General features: G+C 41.6%; 3 protein-coding genes across 5 annotated transcripts; 2 read left to right on the plus strand and 1 right to left on the minus strand.

Moving 5' to 3' along the window:
- Positions 1–772: 772 nt before the first annotated feature.
- hgh1 (HGH1 homolog (S. cerevisiae)) lies at positions 773–7,223 on the minus strand. 2 transcript variants are annotated; one of them, XM_027027290.2, is made up of 7 exons: positions 7,150–7,223; positions 4,519–5,126; positions 3,818–3,918; positions 3,221–3,319; positions 2,487–2,578; positions 2,236–2,328; positions 773–1,140 (listed from the first exon to the last, which is right to left on the minus strand). In XM_027027290.2, the coding sequence occupies exons 2-7, from the start codon at positions 5,058–5,060 to the stop codon at positions 934–936; spliced, it is 1,134 nt and encodes a 377-aa protein (XP_026883091.2). In that variant the 5' UTR covers positions 5,061–5,126; positions 7,150–7,223; the 3' UTR covers positions 773–933. The 2 variants fall into 2 exon arrangements, with proteins under 2 accessions (XP_026883091.2, XP_026883090.2); XM_027027289.2 differs by having other exon boundaries at positions 2,206–2,328.
- A 58-nt stretch (positions 7,224–7,281) lies between these two features.
- exosc7 (exosome component 7) lies at positions 7,282–11,698 on the plus strand. Of its 2 annotated transcripts, none has more exons than XM_027027292.2 (8): positions 7,282–7,421; positions 7,654–7,755; positions 8,419–8,513; positions 9,372–9,537; positions 10,327–10,397; positions 10,526–10,613; positions 10,796–10,951; positions 11,433–11,698. In XM_027027292.2, exons 1-8 carry the CDS (start codon positions 7,365–7,367, stop codon positions 11,535–11,537), a joined length of 840 nt encoding a protein of 279 aa, XP_026883093.1. In that variant the 5' UTR covers positions 7,282–7,364; the 3' UTR covers positions 11,538–11,698. The 2 variants fall into 2 exon arrangements, with proteins under 2 accessions (XP_026883093.1, XP_026883092.1); XM_027027291.2 differs by having other exon boundaries at positions 7,285–7,421; positions 10,526–10,649.
- Positions 11,699–12,845: 1,147 nt separating this feature from the next.
- Positions 12,846–14,434, plus strand: clec3bb (C-type lectin domain family 3, member Bb). Its single transcript, XM_035529177.1, is given in 4 exon segments — positions 12,846–12,879; positions 13,510–13,608; positions 14,057–14,075; positions 14,077–14,434. Coding segments are annotated over 4 exon segments (510 nt in total).
- Positions 14,435–14,449: the final 15 nt, after the last annotated feature.

Raw genomic sequence — 14,449 nt, forward strand, 5'->3', positions numbered from 1 at the left:
CAGGTTCACAGCTCACATTTCTTGATGTCACATCAAATACCAGGGTCATCGAAAAACCGGACTGAAATTGTGTGCTTTTAATTGATTTCTCAATGCATATCTTGTGATCAAGCAGTAAATTCTGTATCTGCAGGCACTGCCACATATGCCTGCCGATTGTGGCCAGGAATGTGGGCCCAGCAAAGCCTGCCCACCCAATCTTGTCCTGGCACAAGTACGTCAAAAGCCCTGCTCACACAATCGGGTCCAGGCATGTGTTCCTGCTCAGGCATGTGTTCCTGCCCACCCAATTGGATGCAGGCACTTGTGCCCTGCAGATTCCACACCCCTGGCGGTGTCACATCTGTCCCTGCCAGAAGCGGGCGAGTAGCCCAGATCAGCTCTTCATCTCCTGCCCCATGGCCACCCTTCACCCCAATGCCCTTTCACAACTTGCCCGACGTCCGGAAACCCAGCACGAGTCCTCCCCTGGACCCCAATCCTCAGGCAGGTCTGCACATCCTCAGGGAGAGGTCCCTGCGCCTCCCAACAACAGGAGTCTAGACCTCATGTAATCATAGATTTTCCAGATGCAGATTAAGTCTAGAGTTTACTTCAGGATTTAAAGAGGATTTTTGAGAGAACCCAGATATGGTTAATTTTAAGTCTAGTCCCTTTCCCCCACATTCTAAATGTACTTCTATTTGATTTAGAATACTAGCATACTATCATTCCTTAGTACTGATGGGGGGTATATCGGAAAACAAGGATGTCAATAAAAGTACAAAACGAATCAAAACATTTCAGTTATTTTTAATTAACATCCAACACCATTGTGCTCTCTGGTGGCTGATAGTATAAAAACAGTTCAGTGACCATCCTGATAAAGATTTCTTTTTTGAACAGTGGGTTATGAGAGAATGCTTGGGGGTTCGTGATATGTGCCAGATGTGTTCAGCGTTCCAGCCCTTCTGGGTTCTGCATGTTCGGCTGCTCTACAACCTCCTTTTCAGCCTCCTGTCTGAGCAATAGCAGTGTCTCCTTCTCCACCTGCTCCTGCTCTTTAGTGTCCAAGTCCTTCAACTGCTGCTCCACATCTTGAGGGATCTCTACCTCCATCAGGTTCTCCATCCCTGCCTCCGGCTCATCCCCGATCAAAACCTAACCAAGCACACATGCACAGACACATATGAGCACACACGCACACAAATGGTGTCAGGGTCACATTTTATTAGTAGTATTTTTCTGTGTGTGCATATCTGATGGTGTACATTTCAGTGCAGATCAGTGAGTGTATGGTGGGTAATGAGTGTCCGGATATACAACATAGTTTTACAATATGGCTGTCGAGTACCAATTAAACAACCTGTCAACATGGGGGAAAAACATTCCATATTCCAGTAATAAGATAGCAGTTATACCTCAGTTATTTGTAGTATGTAGCATTACCCAAAAAAAGCCATTAATCCTAGATAAATATTAGGCTTACTCAGTCTCGCATATTGGATATTTTATGACCGTGATTAATACGGTTGGGTAAAAACCCAAATGACTGAACCTCTGCCTGCAGCCTGCAGCTCAAAAGGGATCCCCCACATGTTGTGGAGTAGATCAAGCTTTATTGAGAGCCCTTTCAACATCTTTTCCACGGAGTCGTTTGCGCGCCTTGCTAAGGCCACCACGCCACAGTGACAGGATCCATTTTTCCCCACCAAATTAGTGCATCCTGCCTTTGTTTTTTTTCTGTTTCTTTTTCTCCCCTTTCAGCCAAGGCTATAAATCTAAGCTGGGCATCCTGCCCTGCACTCTGGGGCCGCCGCGACCTCAGGGCAGCTCGCCTACTGGTGGGTACGAGTACGTGAGGGCTCTGACACGCAGTAAAGGCCCAGCACAGGAGGCCTGGCGTCATGCTGTGTAATGCTCTGTGAGGTTGGATTTAAGATGTTTTGACTGCACTGTCATAACTCTGAGGGTAACTTGTGCCATTTATCTTCATCCACTTAATGTCACATCTTGACAAGATGTGGCCAGTTTCAGAAAACAACTGACAGAAAGCCTCCCTCTAAATTAAATCTAACTCAGGACTGCAGATGGAAATGAGCTAGTTAGCAAACTCTTGTGCAAAGCATATTTTTCCATCTGAAACCATTTTTTTTCTACATGGAGCCTGACAAAAACACAATAAACTAAACATTTCATAAATGTTGTGTTATTTGACAGTGTTACCTGAACAAGTTTTTCACAGGATGCAATCACCTGTGGTTCCTTCTCCCACTTATGAAACTCCCGCATGATTGGATAGACGTTCTTCTCCTTCATAATCTGCCGTCCCACTTTGGTGGCGGTAAGCTGTGTTAAATGGGTTAGTTAATCAGGATGATGGAGAGCCAAGTAGTTAGCAGAACCTGAACAGGATATTCTTTCAGTGTTTACCAAGAAGCCTTCATATAATGACAGAATCAAACAAAATTAGTGTGTGCATGACACTTGGGCAGATCACTTCTTACCAACAACAGGGTCTCGATGAGCATCTTGCGGATGTCAGGGTCTTCCTCCCTGGTTTTGTCCTCCGGTAGGTATTGCAGGTCCACAGGCAGGCCTTCACACAAAAACAGAAGTGGAACAAAATTTTTTTTTTCCACTGCTAAAATGTCACACCATGAATGGCTCTGTCTGGGCTCAGCAGTACCCGAAGAGCCACTGTTCTATTTACTGGGCTGGTTATTCTCCAGAAACCCAAACAGCTAATTATAAACTGCAGCTGAAAGGAAGCATGTTCCACAAGACTATTAAAATATCACACAAATAAAACAGTTCAAACGGCATTATATAACCGCAAACTTTGAACGTAAACCCAAGATGAACACTGTGCAAATTCATGATTTCCAGCACCAGTGACGTCGGCCACATTTTCCATTCTGTATTAGTTGACAACCTCATAATCTTGGTTATTGCAGAGAACTATGCTGCATAGATAGAACTTGCCAACCATTTAAATAATTCACTCTACGGCCCTCTACTGATCGAAGCAGGCAGCTGCAAAAGCAGGCTATAATTTAAAAATTGTCAAAGGCAATAGCGGACCTTTTGGAGAACAGAAATTCAAAATACCACCACATTATTATCCATGAACAACGGCTCAGTAGGTCTTATTTGAAAATAGAGAGGGAGTGAAAAAGCTTTACAAACAAGATGCAAGTTAACGCAAACTCAGGACACGGTACTGCACAAAGTACAGCACCTTCATTCTCCTCTTCTGACAGCTCCTCTGGCCCAGCCAGGGGCAACAGCAGGAAGGGCAAAATGTCCACAGCATCGCTTAGCAACCATTCATGGTACACTGGAAGAGAAGGAGAGTAGTTAGATAGCTAAATATCTGGAGGGCACTGGTAATTTTGCCCACCAGTTGGAGAGATTAAACTGAGCTTAAGCCCCACTCAAGAGTAGTTTCAGATTCTTAACTTTCGTTTGTACGACTGTGCCACGTCAGCTTCAGCAATCACTTGTACATTTACAAAACTGTCGTAACTGACCCTTATAAACAGATCTATTTGTACGACATCTCACATTCACAAAAATTGTGAATTAGTACATTTGACACCCAAAAAATGCTTGTAAGGATAAGCACCCTGCCCAATTTATCCATAAGTAACACCGGTGGCGCCCTGTGTGTGTGTATAGAATATAAATCTGAAGAAGATTCTATGAGAGGAACTGCAGTGTATTCCAGTAAGAAATGTACAGCTATTCAAAACTGTAGCAAAGTACACAAAGTTTCCAGAGATTCTGGCATGTCAGTGCCATTCATAGCATGGTCTGATCTGGAGGAAACCCTTACTGTAGTCGAAGCAGCAGTTCCTAAGTGTGCCCACTACTCCACCCCTCCTGGTGACTGAACCCTCATACTGAGTGAATGGAAGAAGTCTCTGTACTACACACCTAGAGGGGGGAAAAAAAAACAAAACAAAAAAAACCACAACACACAACAAAAAACAGAGAGATGCCAAAGTTCCTCCAGTTTCAGGTTACCCAGATATTTGAAGACCTTTGTTCTGTGAAATGCACAGTACACAACTCAACAAAGCACCCTTATTAAATTTAGTTCATTTAGTTAACTAAGTAAATTCATGACTGTTATTGCTAGGCCTATTTGTTCTTTTATAGAAAAAAATTGCAATTAGTTTGGCTGTAGAAATCAATGCAGTACAACCTACTCATGTTTTAGTTTTGAAGCTACAAAAGATTTTTCATAGTACCACATCAAAAGCATTAGTTTCAAGAGCACATAGTTTTTTGAAAAGTGATACTCTACCTTCCTACAACGAACTTCAATCAAAGTCAAAATATCAGATCAAAGATGAAAATCCTAAATGAGTCTTCATGAAATCACTATCTAATCTAGGTATGCCCAAACCTGTTCTTTAAGATCCATCCTACTGTACTGAAGCCGTAAGCCAGATGTGTCAGACTAGGGATTGTAAACAAACTGTTCTGGAAGCAGGTTTTGCCAAGCAACTGGTTTCTATGGCATTGACCAACCTTTCCTTATCCAGGAGGAAGTGCCTGCTCTCAGGAAGCTGGGTGAGGTTGGACAGCAGGGGCCCCAGGTAGTGCAGCAAAGCTTTCTTATTGAAGCCCTCTATGCAGAAGATCTCCACTACTTTTGCAAGGCCAACATCCTGCTCCTGCATCACCCTGAACACCTCTCTACACGTTCTCTCGTGTCTTGTCAGATTTGTGAGGATCGTGCAGATGCGGTCGGCGAACACATACTCCGGGTCAAGGAGATTTCTGAATAGCATGGGGAGTATGTCTGCCTCTTTAATCAAAGTTTCGTGCAGGGTTTCATCAGCAGAAAGGTTGATTAGGGCATGGTAACAGTCCTTAACGATGGCGATAGAGGAATCTGCCGTGAGGGTGATCAGGGCCTTGAGAAAGCCGGGTTGCGTCTGAAGGTACCGGCATCCATCTCTGGTCCCCGTCAGTCCAAGGATGTACTCTGTAGCCTGGCCCCTAACATCAGCTCTCGTGTCAAGATGGAGGAATGAAAGTAGTTCTTTGGCCTCGCTGTCACTTAGCATCTTGGCAGGTTGTCTATTTACAGACTTCAAAATGTGTGTTCTCACTTCATGCAATTTTTCAACCTGCTAAAGATTAAAAAATGGACAATAAATTTTAATCATTCATGACGAAATATATGCTCATAAACTAATTTTAGAGTGCAATACTACTGCTATCTAAAAGGAATGTCTTTCATTATTACTAAAAACAAGAATCCAGAGGGAGCTTGCTCAGTTGGTGTGTGCTCACAAATTTTCGAGGGGTGAAACAATCCTGCTAGTATGCTAACTTATTAGCAGCTCATACGTTTGTAAAAAAAAAAAAAAAGTATTTTAAATGGACTTTCCCTCTGCCTGGAACCCAGCATAACACCTGACTCTATAAAACAGAAGTTGTGTGTATTAACCAATTTTTTGTTAAATGCATTGTGGTAATTGCTCTGTCATTAGCTCAGCTGTAGTTTAGAGCTTAACCTTGAATGAGAGAGAATGAGAGAGAATGAGTGCTGGTGTGCTGAGTGCTGGCACATGCTGGCATGTGCAATGGCTGATATCAGTAAAAGTATTACATTCTGAATTTCAACAGTGAATAAAAGATCCTAGGAGATATCACTGATTATCACAAAATAAATGTATTTACTCAAAATGACAACCACTTGCCAAACTATTGATTTTATAAATAATATAAAAATTGAATTATGTAATATTTGATTTTATATATGCATGTGTGTGTTGTGTGTGTGAAAAACACATAATTTGATCCTTTGGCCAACAATCGTACCATTCATCTTTACTAATGTTACTGTTAATGTTGTTGTTGGCTGAGGTAGCGGTAGCTTGAGGTGTTTTTGCTGATGTTCCTCGCTGCCAGGGGTAGAAGTTATCAGGTGAGCATCATGTAGGGTAATGCAGCCTATATAGGGCCATTATGAATCGCCCAGAGCCCAATATTGAGAATACAGAAAATAGATAGTTGCTTATTTAAACACATTGAGTTAACATACTCAACTAGAGGAAGCGTTACTCACTGCAGTCTTTATTAGGCTTTTTCAGAATGTATTATTCAGTGAAGCTAAAGTTGACCTGTGTTTAGGCTACCATCACTAATGCTCACTCAAAAGAGAAACTACAGCAGACCCGCGTCTTCATGCGCTTCCAAAAGTTGTCAGGCTTGTGACAGGTGACAGAATACTTTCTTTCACTCTTGCATTAAAGCTGCTGAGAACTCAGGCCACTAAGGTGGCGGCAAAACCTAGAGGGTTTTATTGATTCTGTGAGGAACAGATCGTGTTCCTCGTTGAAATGTCCAGCTCTTGACATGATATATACCTCTATATAAATACGCATCTGAGAAACGAATGGGGTATTGGTCGGTGAACGTTATCATGTGAATTAAGTCGGTTCCGTTTTCTGTTGACTAATCGTTTAAAATCCGCCATGGATACATCTTTGGCTACTTGGTTATAAGTAGACTCCATACAGTCTATGGTATAAGTAAACTGTGACAAGTTTAACATTTTCTTCTTATATTTAAATTTGAATATGTGGGGGGAAATGCGAACTTACTTTAAAAGGGCAACATATGTTGGCTGACATTTGAAAGCTTATACATAGTAAAAGATTCTTTATTATGTAGTGTTTTTGTTTAAAGTTTATCTGATCGTGACGCAATTTGACAGTACATCTGGACGTTTAGTGGCGGATCGGGTAGACTTGGGCTTGTTTTGACAGAGCGATCGGGTTTAATTTAAAGTGCCGATGTGGGTTAAACCCCACGATTTAAAACGAGACTAAACTACAGCTAAGCTAATGACAAAGCAATTGACCCAGCGGGTTTGACGACTGATGCTTACATATATGACGTTATTACTCAACAACCTAACTTTCCCAGGGTTTTATCAGAATTGTTGTTGGGTAGCTAGCTAGCGTACAATGTAAAACCACATCACTAGATACACGTGAGTTCCCTTTTTCATATGGGTGACATGCCGCGATCATATCGCGCAAAATATGAAATTATTTTGCACAGTATTCAAAACTGTGAGTGTTAACAGACAAAGCGATTACATCAACCAAGAAATCATTAGCTAGTTAGCTTAATTGTACTTACCAACTTCACAACGCAGGAAACACGTGTTGTAGCTGGTTATTGACGCAGTTCCTACTTTGAGATGGGCGTTCATATTAGCCAATCATATTACAGATGTAGTCTCTAAACCTACATTTGATTAGTACTGTTGAAGCCACCCCCTTTCGCTTTTGGTTGGCGCTTTATGATGAGGTTCTAGTGTCCGTCACATGTTGATCTTGTAGTGTGTTTGAAGCATGGCGTCTGTACAAATTAGCGAAGCTGAGAAGGTCTATATAATGCACGGAGTACGGGTAAGTCAAATGCACATATTATATATTTGCTTACATTTTGCTTTACGTCCTACTTTCTTACTTTGCACATGTATTATGGTGCGTAAATAGTTAGCTAACAGGAACCTTTTCTCACAGCTTGCTATTTTAGCTAGATTGCTAAGACTCACTTGGCTTTGTATCGTTGTCTTTAGCATGTCGCTGTTTCACTGTAATTAGATGACCCATATCTTGTATTTTATTATTGTGTCAGGATGATTTACGAGTGGATGGGCGAGGGTGTGAGGACTACAGGCATATGGAAATTGAGACGGACGTAGTCTCAAATACAGATGGCTCTGCTAAAGTCAGAATGGTAGCTGTCTAAAACTCCTCTTTTTTTCTTTTTTGAAGGTTGTAAGTGTGTGGCTTTAAGTGTACATGAAAATGACAAGTTGACTACAACCAGAAGCCGCTGGACAAATTTCCAAATCTCTTATGATGTGTGCTGTAAAATAGTATTAGTACTCCTACTACTACTACTACTACTACTACTATTATTATTATTATTATTATTATTATTACTATTATTATTATTATTACTATTATTATTATTATTATTACTATTATTATTATTACTACTACTATTATTAGTAGTAGTATTACTATTATTATTAATATTACATTATTATTATTATTATTAATAATAATAATAATAATGATGATGATGATGATGATATTATTATTATTATTATTATTATTATTATTATTATTATTATCATTATTATTATTAACAACAATAATAATTTACACATCAAAATATAACCTGTCATTGGCTGAAAATCTCCTGCATGGTGTGTGTACATTGGTACATACTCTACAGTTTTATAAACAGGCTGCCTTGCCAATTCCAGTCAACTGTTTTTATTCCGCACATATTTGACACCAGTGTTAGGTGTGGCTGTGAAGTAGGTGTTCTAATAAGTGGTCCCTGAATGTCTGTATGGGGTTATGTGATGTGCTGTGGATTGTTTGACAGGGCCACACGGATGTCCTTGTGGGCATTAAGGCTGAGCTCAGGAGGCCGAGGCCAAATGTGCCGGATGAGGGCTATCTTGAGTTCTTTGTGGACTGGTGAGAGAATAAACTTACAACATGTTACCAAACATGGTGGAATTTCCACTTCATGTAGGTGTTAGTAATACTGTACTATATAGTTGTGTAGGAATTTGTGTTGGCTTTAAGCTCAAACCTCAGACACATACTTATCCTTTACAAGCCCACTTTTACACTGATCTGTGGGGTCTGTGTTTGACCCCATTTTTACATTGATAATCTGTTTTTGACCATCCATTTACATTGACGACCTGTGTTTGACCCCTAACCCCTGTTTACAACCGGGGTCTGACTCATTTGGATCCTTTTGCACCAAATAAAGGACTCATTATCCAGGTCTGAGGAATTTATGAATCTGACACTGTGTGACACTGGTCAATGTTGATGTCATTAAGATATGTGCAGGTCATGATGTATATTGCTAAAAGTGAATGTCAGCTTTGTTTACTAGTTCAGCATGTTCAACAATGGCTGCCGATTTTTTTTCTGACATTGATTTGTCTGTTTCTTTGTTTTATTCAGATATTTGCTGTGAACCAAGTAGTATTCTATAAAATATCATGTCAATTGCTAGCAGGTAAATGACATTAGCCATATAACACCTGGTATTTTGCTTTTTATACCAAGCGGGCTGGGTTAGAAACCAGTCCAAACTCTACCTGCTCACTGCTTGTGTTGGATATTTTACATCAACCTACAACTCATGTCAAACCCTGGTCAAAAGCTTGGTATTAGGAGAATTTTAGAGGGCAACCCACAAATACATATTTGTCTTTCTCCGACAATAGAATGATGCAGGAAACGATCCTGTTGGATACTGCTAGAATAATTTCACTATGTGATTTTGTTTGTTTTTGTTCTCCTTGTCTCCTTTAGCTCAGCAAATGCCACACCTGAGTTTGAGGGCCGCGGGGGAGAGGAGCTGGGTGTGGAGCTGAGCAACACGCTGTATAAGGTGTTCAACAGCCACCGCAGCCTGGACCTGCGCAGCCTGTGTGTATGCCCTGGCGAGCACTGTTGGGTCCTGTACGTGGATGTGCTGGTGAGGACAAGCAGCCCAAGGCTGCCAACCAGCTCCAGGGAAATGACACATGCCAGTGAAAAGAAAAGTTGTTCACGGTTATTGTAGTTCTCAGCTTGGGTTATTGCTATGTTGTTGTTATTATTAGTGTGATTATTGCTACATTGTTATTTTTTCCTCACTGTCTCCCTCACTCACTCGCTTAAATGATATACATAATCTTGAGCCTAACAAGCCATAATGGCTTTTAAATAAGCATTTAGAAAATGCAACTTTTAGTAGTTCAAGGAAAGGTTGCACAACAAGCAGAGGGAATAAAATTAAAAGTGTAAAAATACTCCCTTTAAATCTTGCAAAAAGGTACAATTACTTAAGTACCTGTAACCACTTACTTTGAGCACTGTGATTACATGTAGCAGCACTTTCACTTCATAACTAAACTAACAAGTGCTGCAAGTTGTACTACCTCTCGTATAGATAGTAAACCAGAAGCAGGTGAAGTACTGTAGCCTGTGCGCTTTGACTGAGCGCGCGGCCTGATTCTGACTCAGAGCTAGGTGAACACCCTTCACTTCAGTAGTGCAGTATATCGGTGCAGCAATGTTCAATTCTCAGCACCTGCATAACACTAACATGGCATTAAAAAAAGAGACAGACACGTTGTGAAATCCATCTCGGCCAGGACCTGTGGAACTTGTTCTACACTGAAGAGTAGAAGTTTTGTGGGGTTTTATTTTTCTCCAATTTTTGTTGCTGGAATCATAGCATTTACGCCCCTCATGCCAGCATCTTTTCTGTTTATGTTTTCAGCTTCTGCAATGTGACGGAAACCTGTTTGATGCAATGTCCATTGCCATAAAAGCAGCTCTGTTCAACACACGGTGAGTTTCACTTCTTTTATAAATGCAGTGATGACATCATTGTGATCTTCCCATGTGGAGTCCCTGCGTACCTGTGCAGTCTTCCTCCTGTGAAGAGAGATGGATAGTGTTTGTCCCTGTCTAATCAGGATTCCAAAAGTGCGGGTATTGGAGGACGAGGAGGGGGGCAAGGAGATTGAACTGTCTGATGACCCCTACGACTGCTTGAGACTCAGGGTAGACAACATTCCCTGCATCGTGACCTTGTGCAAGGCATGTTTGCACATTGCCACTACCTGTTCATGAGTTCTTCTATGTGACAGTCATTAACGGTCGAGACTGCCTCTTCAAAATAGCACATGGTGCTTCGGCAGAAACCAAGCTGCGTGTTCTGTCTGCTTGTGCATGTGCACCAACAGGTTGGTCATCGGCACGTGGTGGACGCCACTTTGCAGGAGAAGGCCTGCTCTGCCGCTAGCCTGTTGGTTGCTGTGACGCCCAGAGGAGCGGTGACCTGCGTGCGCAAGCTTGGAGCTGGCAGTCTGGACCCAGACAGCATCTTCGAGATGACTGAGGTCAGCAAGCACACATTCTTTCCCCCTCTGCATGGTGCAAACAAGCACAAAGTCAGTGTGCGCGCACAGTGAACATCTAAATTAGTCATTAGCGCTTCATTAAATTTAGGTGTTTGCTGGAGAACAGGTAGTGTTAGTGTTTGGATGTGTATTTCAAAGGTGCAGGAGGTAGAAGTGCACATAGGGGAATAGGAACTGTGTTGGTGGAAAACCAGGAAGTCAGTGGTCAAGAGTGTGGATGATCACTTGGTTCCTAATTACATTCCACAGACTTGTTCATTTTTATCTTAACACATGTTGTGGAATTAAAGATTACTAAACTCTAGGTGACTTTTGAGAAAACAGTGGAAGACTTATCCCATGCAATATTTTTGAATATGAAAACAAGAATGAATTTTCTGTCTGGATTGAGTAAAAGTAGTATTTAGGTAGTATGTTTTTGTTGATATTTCTTTCTCTTTGTGCATGTGTGTGTGTTTAGACAGGAAAGCGAGTGGGAAAGGCTCTTCATGCTCCTCTCATGGAGCTACTGCAGAAGGATGAGAGTCTTGGCAAGAAGAGACAGAAGGTTGGCTTCCTGGCATAGCATTACCTCCACCCCTTCTTCCTGTTGTTTTTTTAAATATTTTAAATGTCAAATAAATGTATTTGCATATTTTCTTTTTGAATATTGTTTGATTTTGAATTTCAATTAAAACAGCATTTAGTATCACCTAATAAAATAAGATGTTCTGTTAACTTCTTCTACTTCATGTTATGTAATCATTCCCAACACACACCCTCACTCACTCATACACCACCACCAGCTTCTGTCCCTGCATGACAATGAAGACATGAGGACAGAGCTACTTATTGCTCAAGATTTTGGAAAGAAATCATCAGCTCTGTGCTGTTTGACATTTTAGTCTGGCTCTTTCCTCCGGAACAGTACACACTGCTCCATACACTTACCATAGCTGTGGAATGATATACTTTCCTGAGTGCTTTTGTTGGTTGCATGTGGAATCCCAGTAGAGCCAGTGTCTCACTACAACAGCTGAGAGTGCTGCACTGGTGTAGATGAGGTGGCTGTAGTGTTTTGTTTTTGGTTTTTTTTAGCAGACATGATCTTTATAGAGGTGCCTTAATTTCTTTCTGACCTCAGAAAATGAGGGTGTGGGATGGTGTTCAGAAGCCTGTGAGACATAGAACACTACGGAACGCTTGTGAATTGTGCACATTCTTCAATTTATTCTGTTTTTATGCCTCTCTAAACGAAAAATGCTCCCAACATTTAATGTTTTCCCCTTGACAAACAAAATACCACCTCTATCAGGAGTATTGCATAGATAAAAACTTAACTATAAAAGGTCTTAAAGAAATACTCCAAAATTCTGAATGCAGATTATGAAAGTTGGCCAGGTCATTATCCGCTTCTGATCCTACTGACTGTGGTGGGGGTGGGGTGCTTAGCGACCATAGCTCCCATTGGGTTAGCTTGCCGGTGCAGGTCCTCCCTGGGTATCTTGGGAGCAAGAAGGGGAGGTCCCCTGGGCCTCTCTGTCTGTCATGTGTCTCCTAAAGAGGCTCCAGTGTGGCCTGGCTCCAAACTGCAGCTGAGCACCTGGACGCTGGCCACCACTTCTCTTCCACTTGAGGTGGGACTCCTACCAAAACAAACAGCACAAGTGTTGATGGCGGTGCAGGGGAATGCTTTGGCTGTGCTGTAACCTGGCACCAGTGGTTACTGGACTGCCATACTTGCTTTGGGTCTCTGTTACAATAAGTTAGGGTTTTGGGGTGGCTAATCGACATGGAAACGAATCTACCAATTTGAGTACATTTGTATGCCATGGAAGTATTTTTTACCTGCATGGTGAATGAGGGTGAAGGCTTCAAATATGTAAATAGAAAAATGGATGAGAAGGAAGAGAAAGAAAACTACAACAGTGTGAATGAGAGCTGCAAATACAATGTATGTGGATAAGTACCACATCCCAAAGCGTCTGAGGCAGGAGCAGGTTTATATTACAGTACTTCTCCCACTCGGTCTCTCTACACCACTACAACCACTACAATCTCTCTACAGCCAAAGGCTGCCATTCTCCTCAGACTTGTTGGCAGGGAGATGAGAGTTGCATGTCTCCTGATTGGAGTTCTCCTTATCCAGGGCTCAGAACCGCAGGGTGCAGCCAAGAAAAAGCCCCCACATAAAAAAGGCAGGGAAACCTTTTCTATATGACCTAGGAATAATTGATTCTGATTAGCAGGTTTGTTGAATGCAAGTTAGTATGCTCTCCTGACAATTTTGCATAGTGAGTCATTTTGTGCATCGAATGGCAGGGCTGCTTGCTAATTCCTAGAATAAACATGCATTAATATCACCAGAGGAATTTTTAAAAATCTGTACAAAGACAATATTTATTCATCTATCTGTCTAATCAACAAAGCCCTACTTTTACCATAGCCAAACAGTTTCGGCTACAGTAGCATGAACACTTTTACACAGAATGTTCTTATGATGTTATGGAACAATCCACTCTAAACCACTACACAACCACACACTGTCTCTCTCTCAGATGTCAAGGGAAACACTGCCATAGAGAACACTCAGAAGCAGATCAATAATATTGTAGCAGAGATGAACCTGCTGAAGGAGAATCAGGCTCTACAGACAGGCGAGGTCCACACCTATTCTTCCTTACTGTCTTTTCCTTTAAACTTTCTCTGTATCTGAAAAATGAGTCAAAAATAATACTTAACCAAAATAATACAAAATGAAATTGAGTGGAATTTTCTGTTACTGTTCTGCTGGAGTATTTTCTCCCACTGCGTTTTTGCATTTCTTTTTTGATGGCATTTTTTTTTCTCTTGTTGAGCCATTATCTGGGACTGTCATCAGAATACTAATGCACAAGCACATCTGACCAACCTCCGATTTTAAGGACAGAGATGTTATCTGTATAAGTTATAATTACTGCAGCAACTGAACATGTACAGTGACATGAACCGATCTCTCTAGATCATAACATTATTTTTCCACTACTTTATTGACTGAGAATGATTTTAATGAATGTTCACTGGTCAAGGGTATGTGTAGCTATAAAATATGTACTTGTGCCTTAGTTTGCCTGAGAGGGAAAAAAGAACCGTTGTCTTGCTGACTTGGTGAAGAACTACCACACAGCCAGCGAGGACGGCACACTCACAATGCCCCTCAGCGACACTGAGAACCAGCACCTCACTGAGTATGTCTGGGAGAGCATGGGCCCTGATGCCCAGATCTGACTGGGTGTTAATGACATGCAAGCAGAAGATGTCTGGGTTGATCCGACTGGGTCCACCGTATGCTTCAAGAACTGGGACACCTCGGTGCATTCTTCACAACCTGACGGAGGAATCTCCGAAAAGTGTGCGATCGTCTCCAGCACGTATGGAGGTAAATAGATGGACGAGAACTGTCGCATGGAGAGAGCATCTATCTGCGAGTTCAATATAGTCTGAGAAGCAGTGCAAGAT

Source organism: Electrophorus electricus, chromosome 8 (assembly GCF_013358815.1).
Source record: "Electrophorus electricus isolate fEleEle1 chromosome 8, fEleEle1.pri, whole genome shotgun sequence".
Lineage (NCBI taxonomy): Eukaryota > Metazoa > Chordata > Actinopteri > Gymnotiformes > Gymnotidae > Electrophorus > Electrophorus electricus.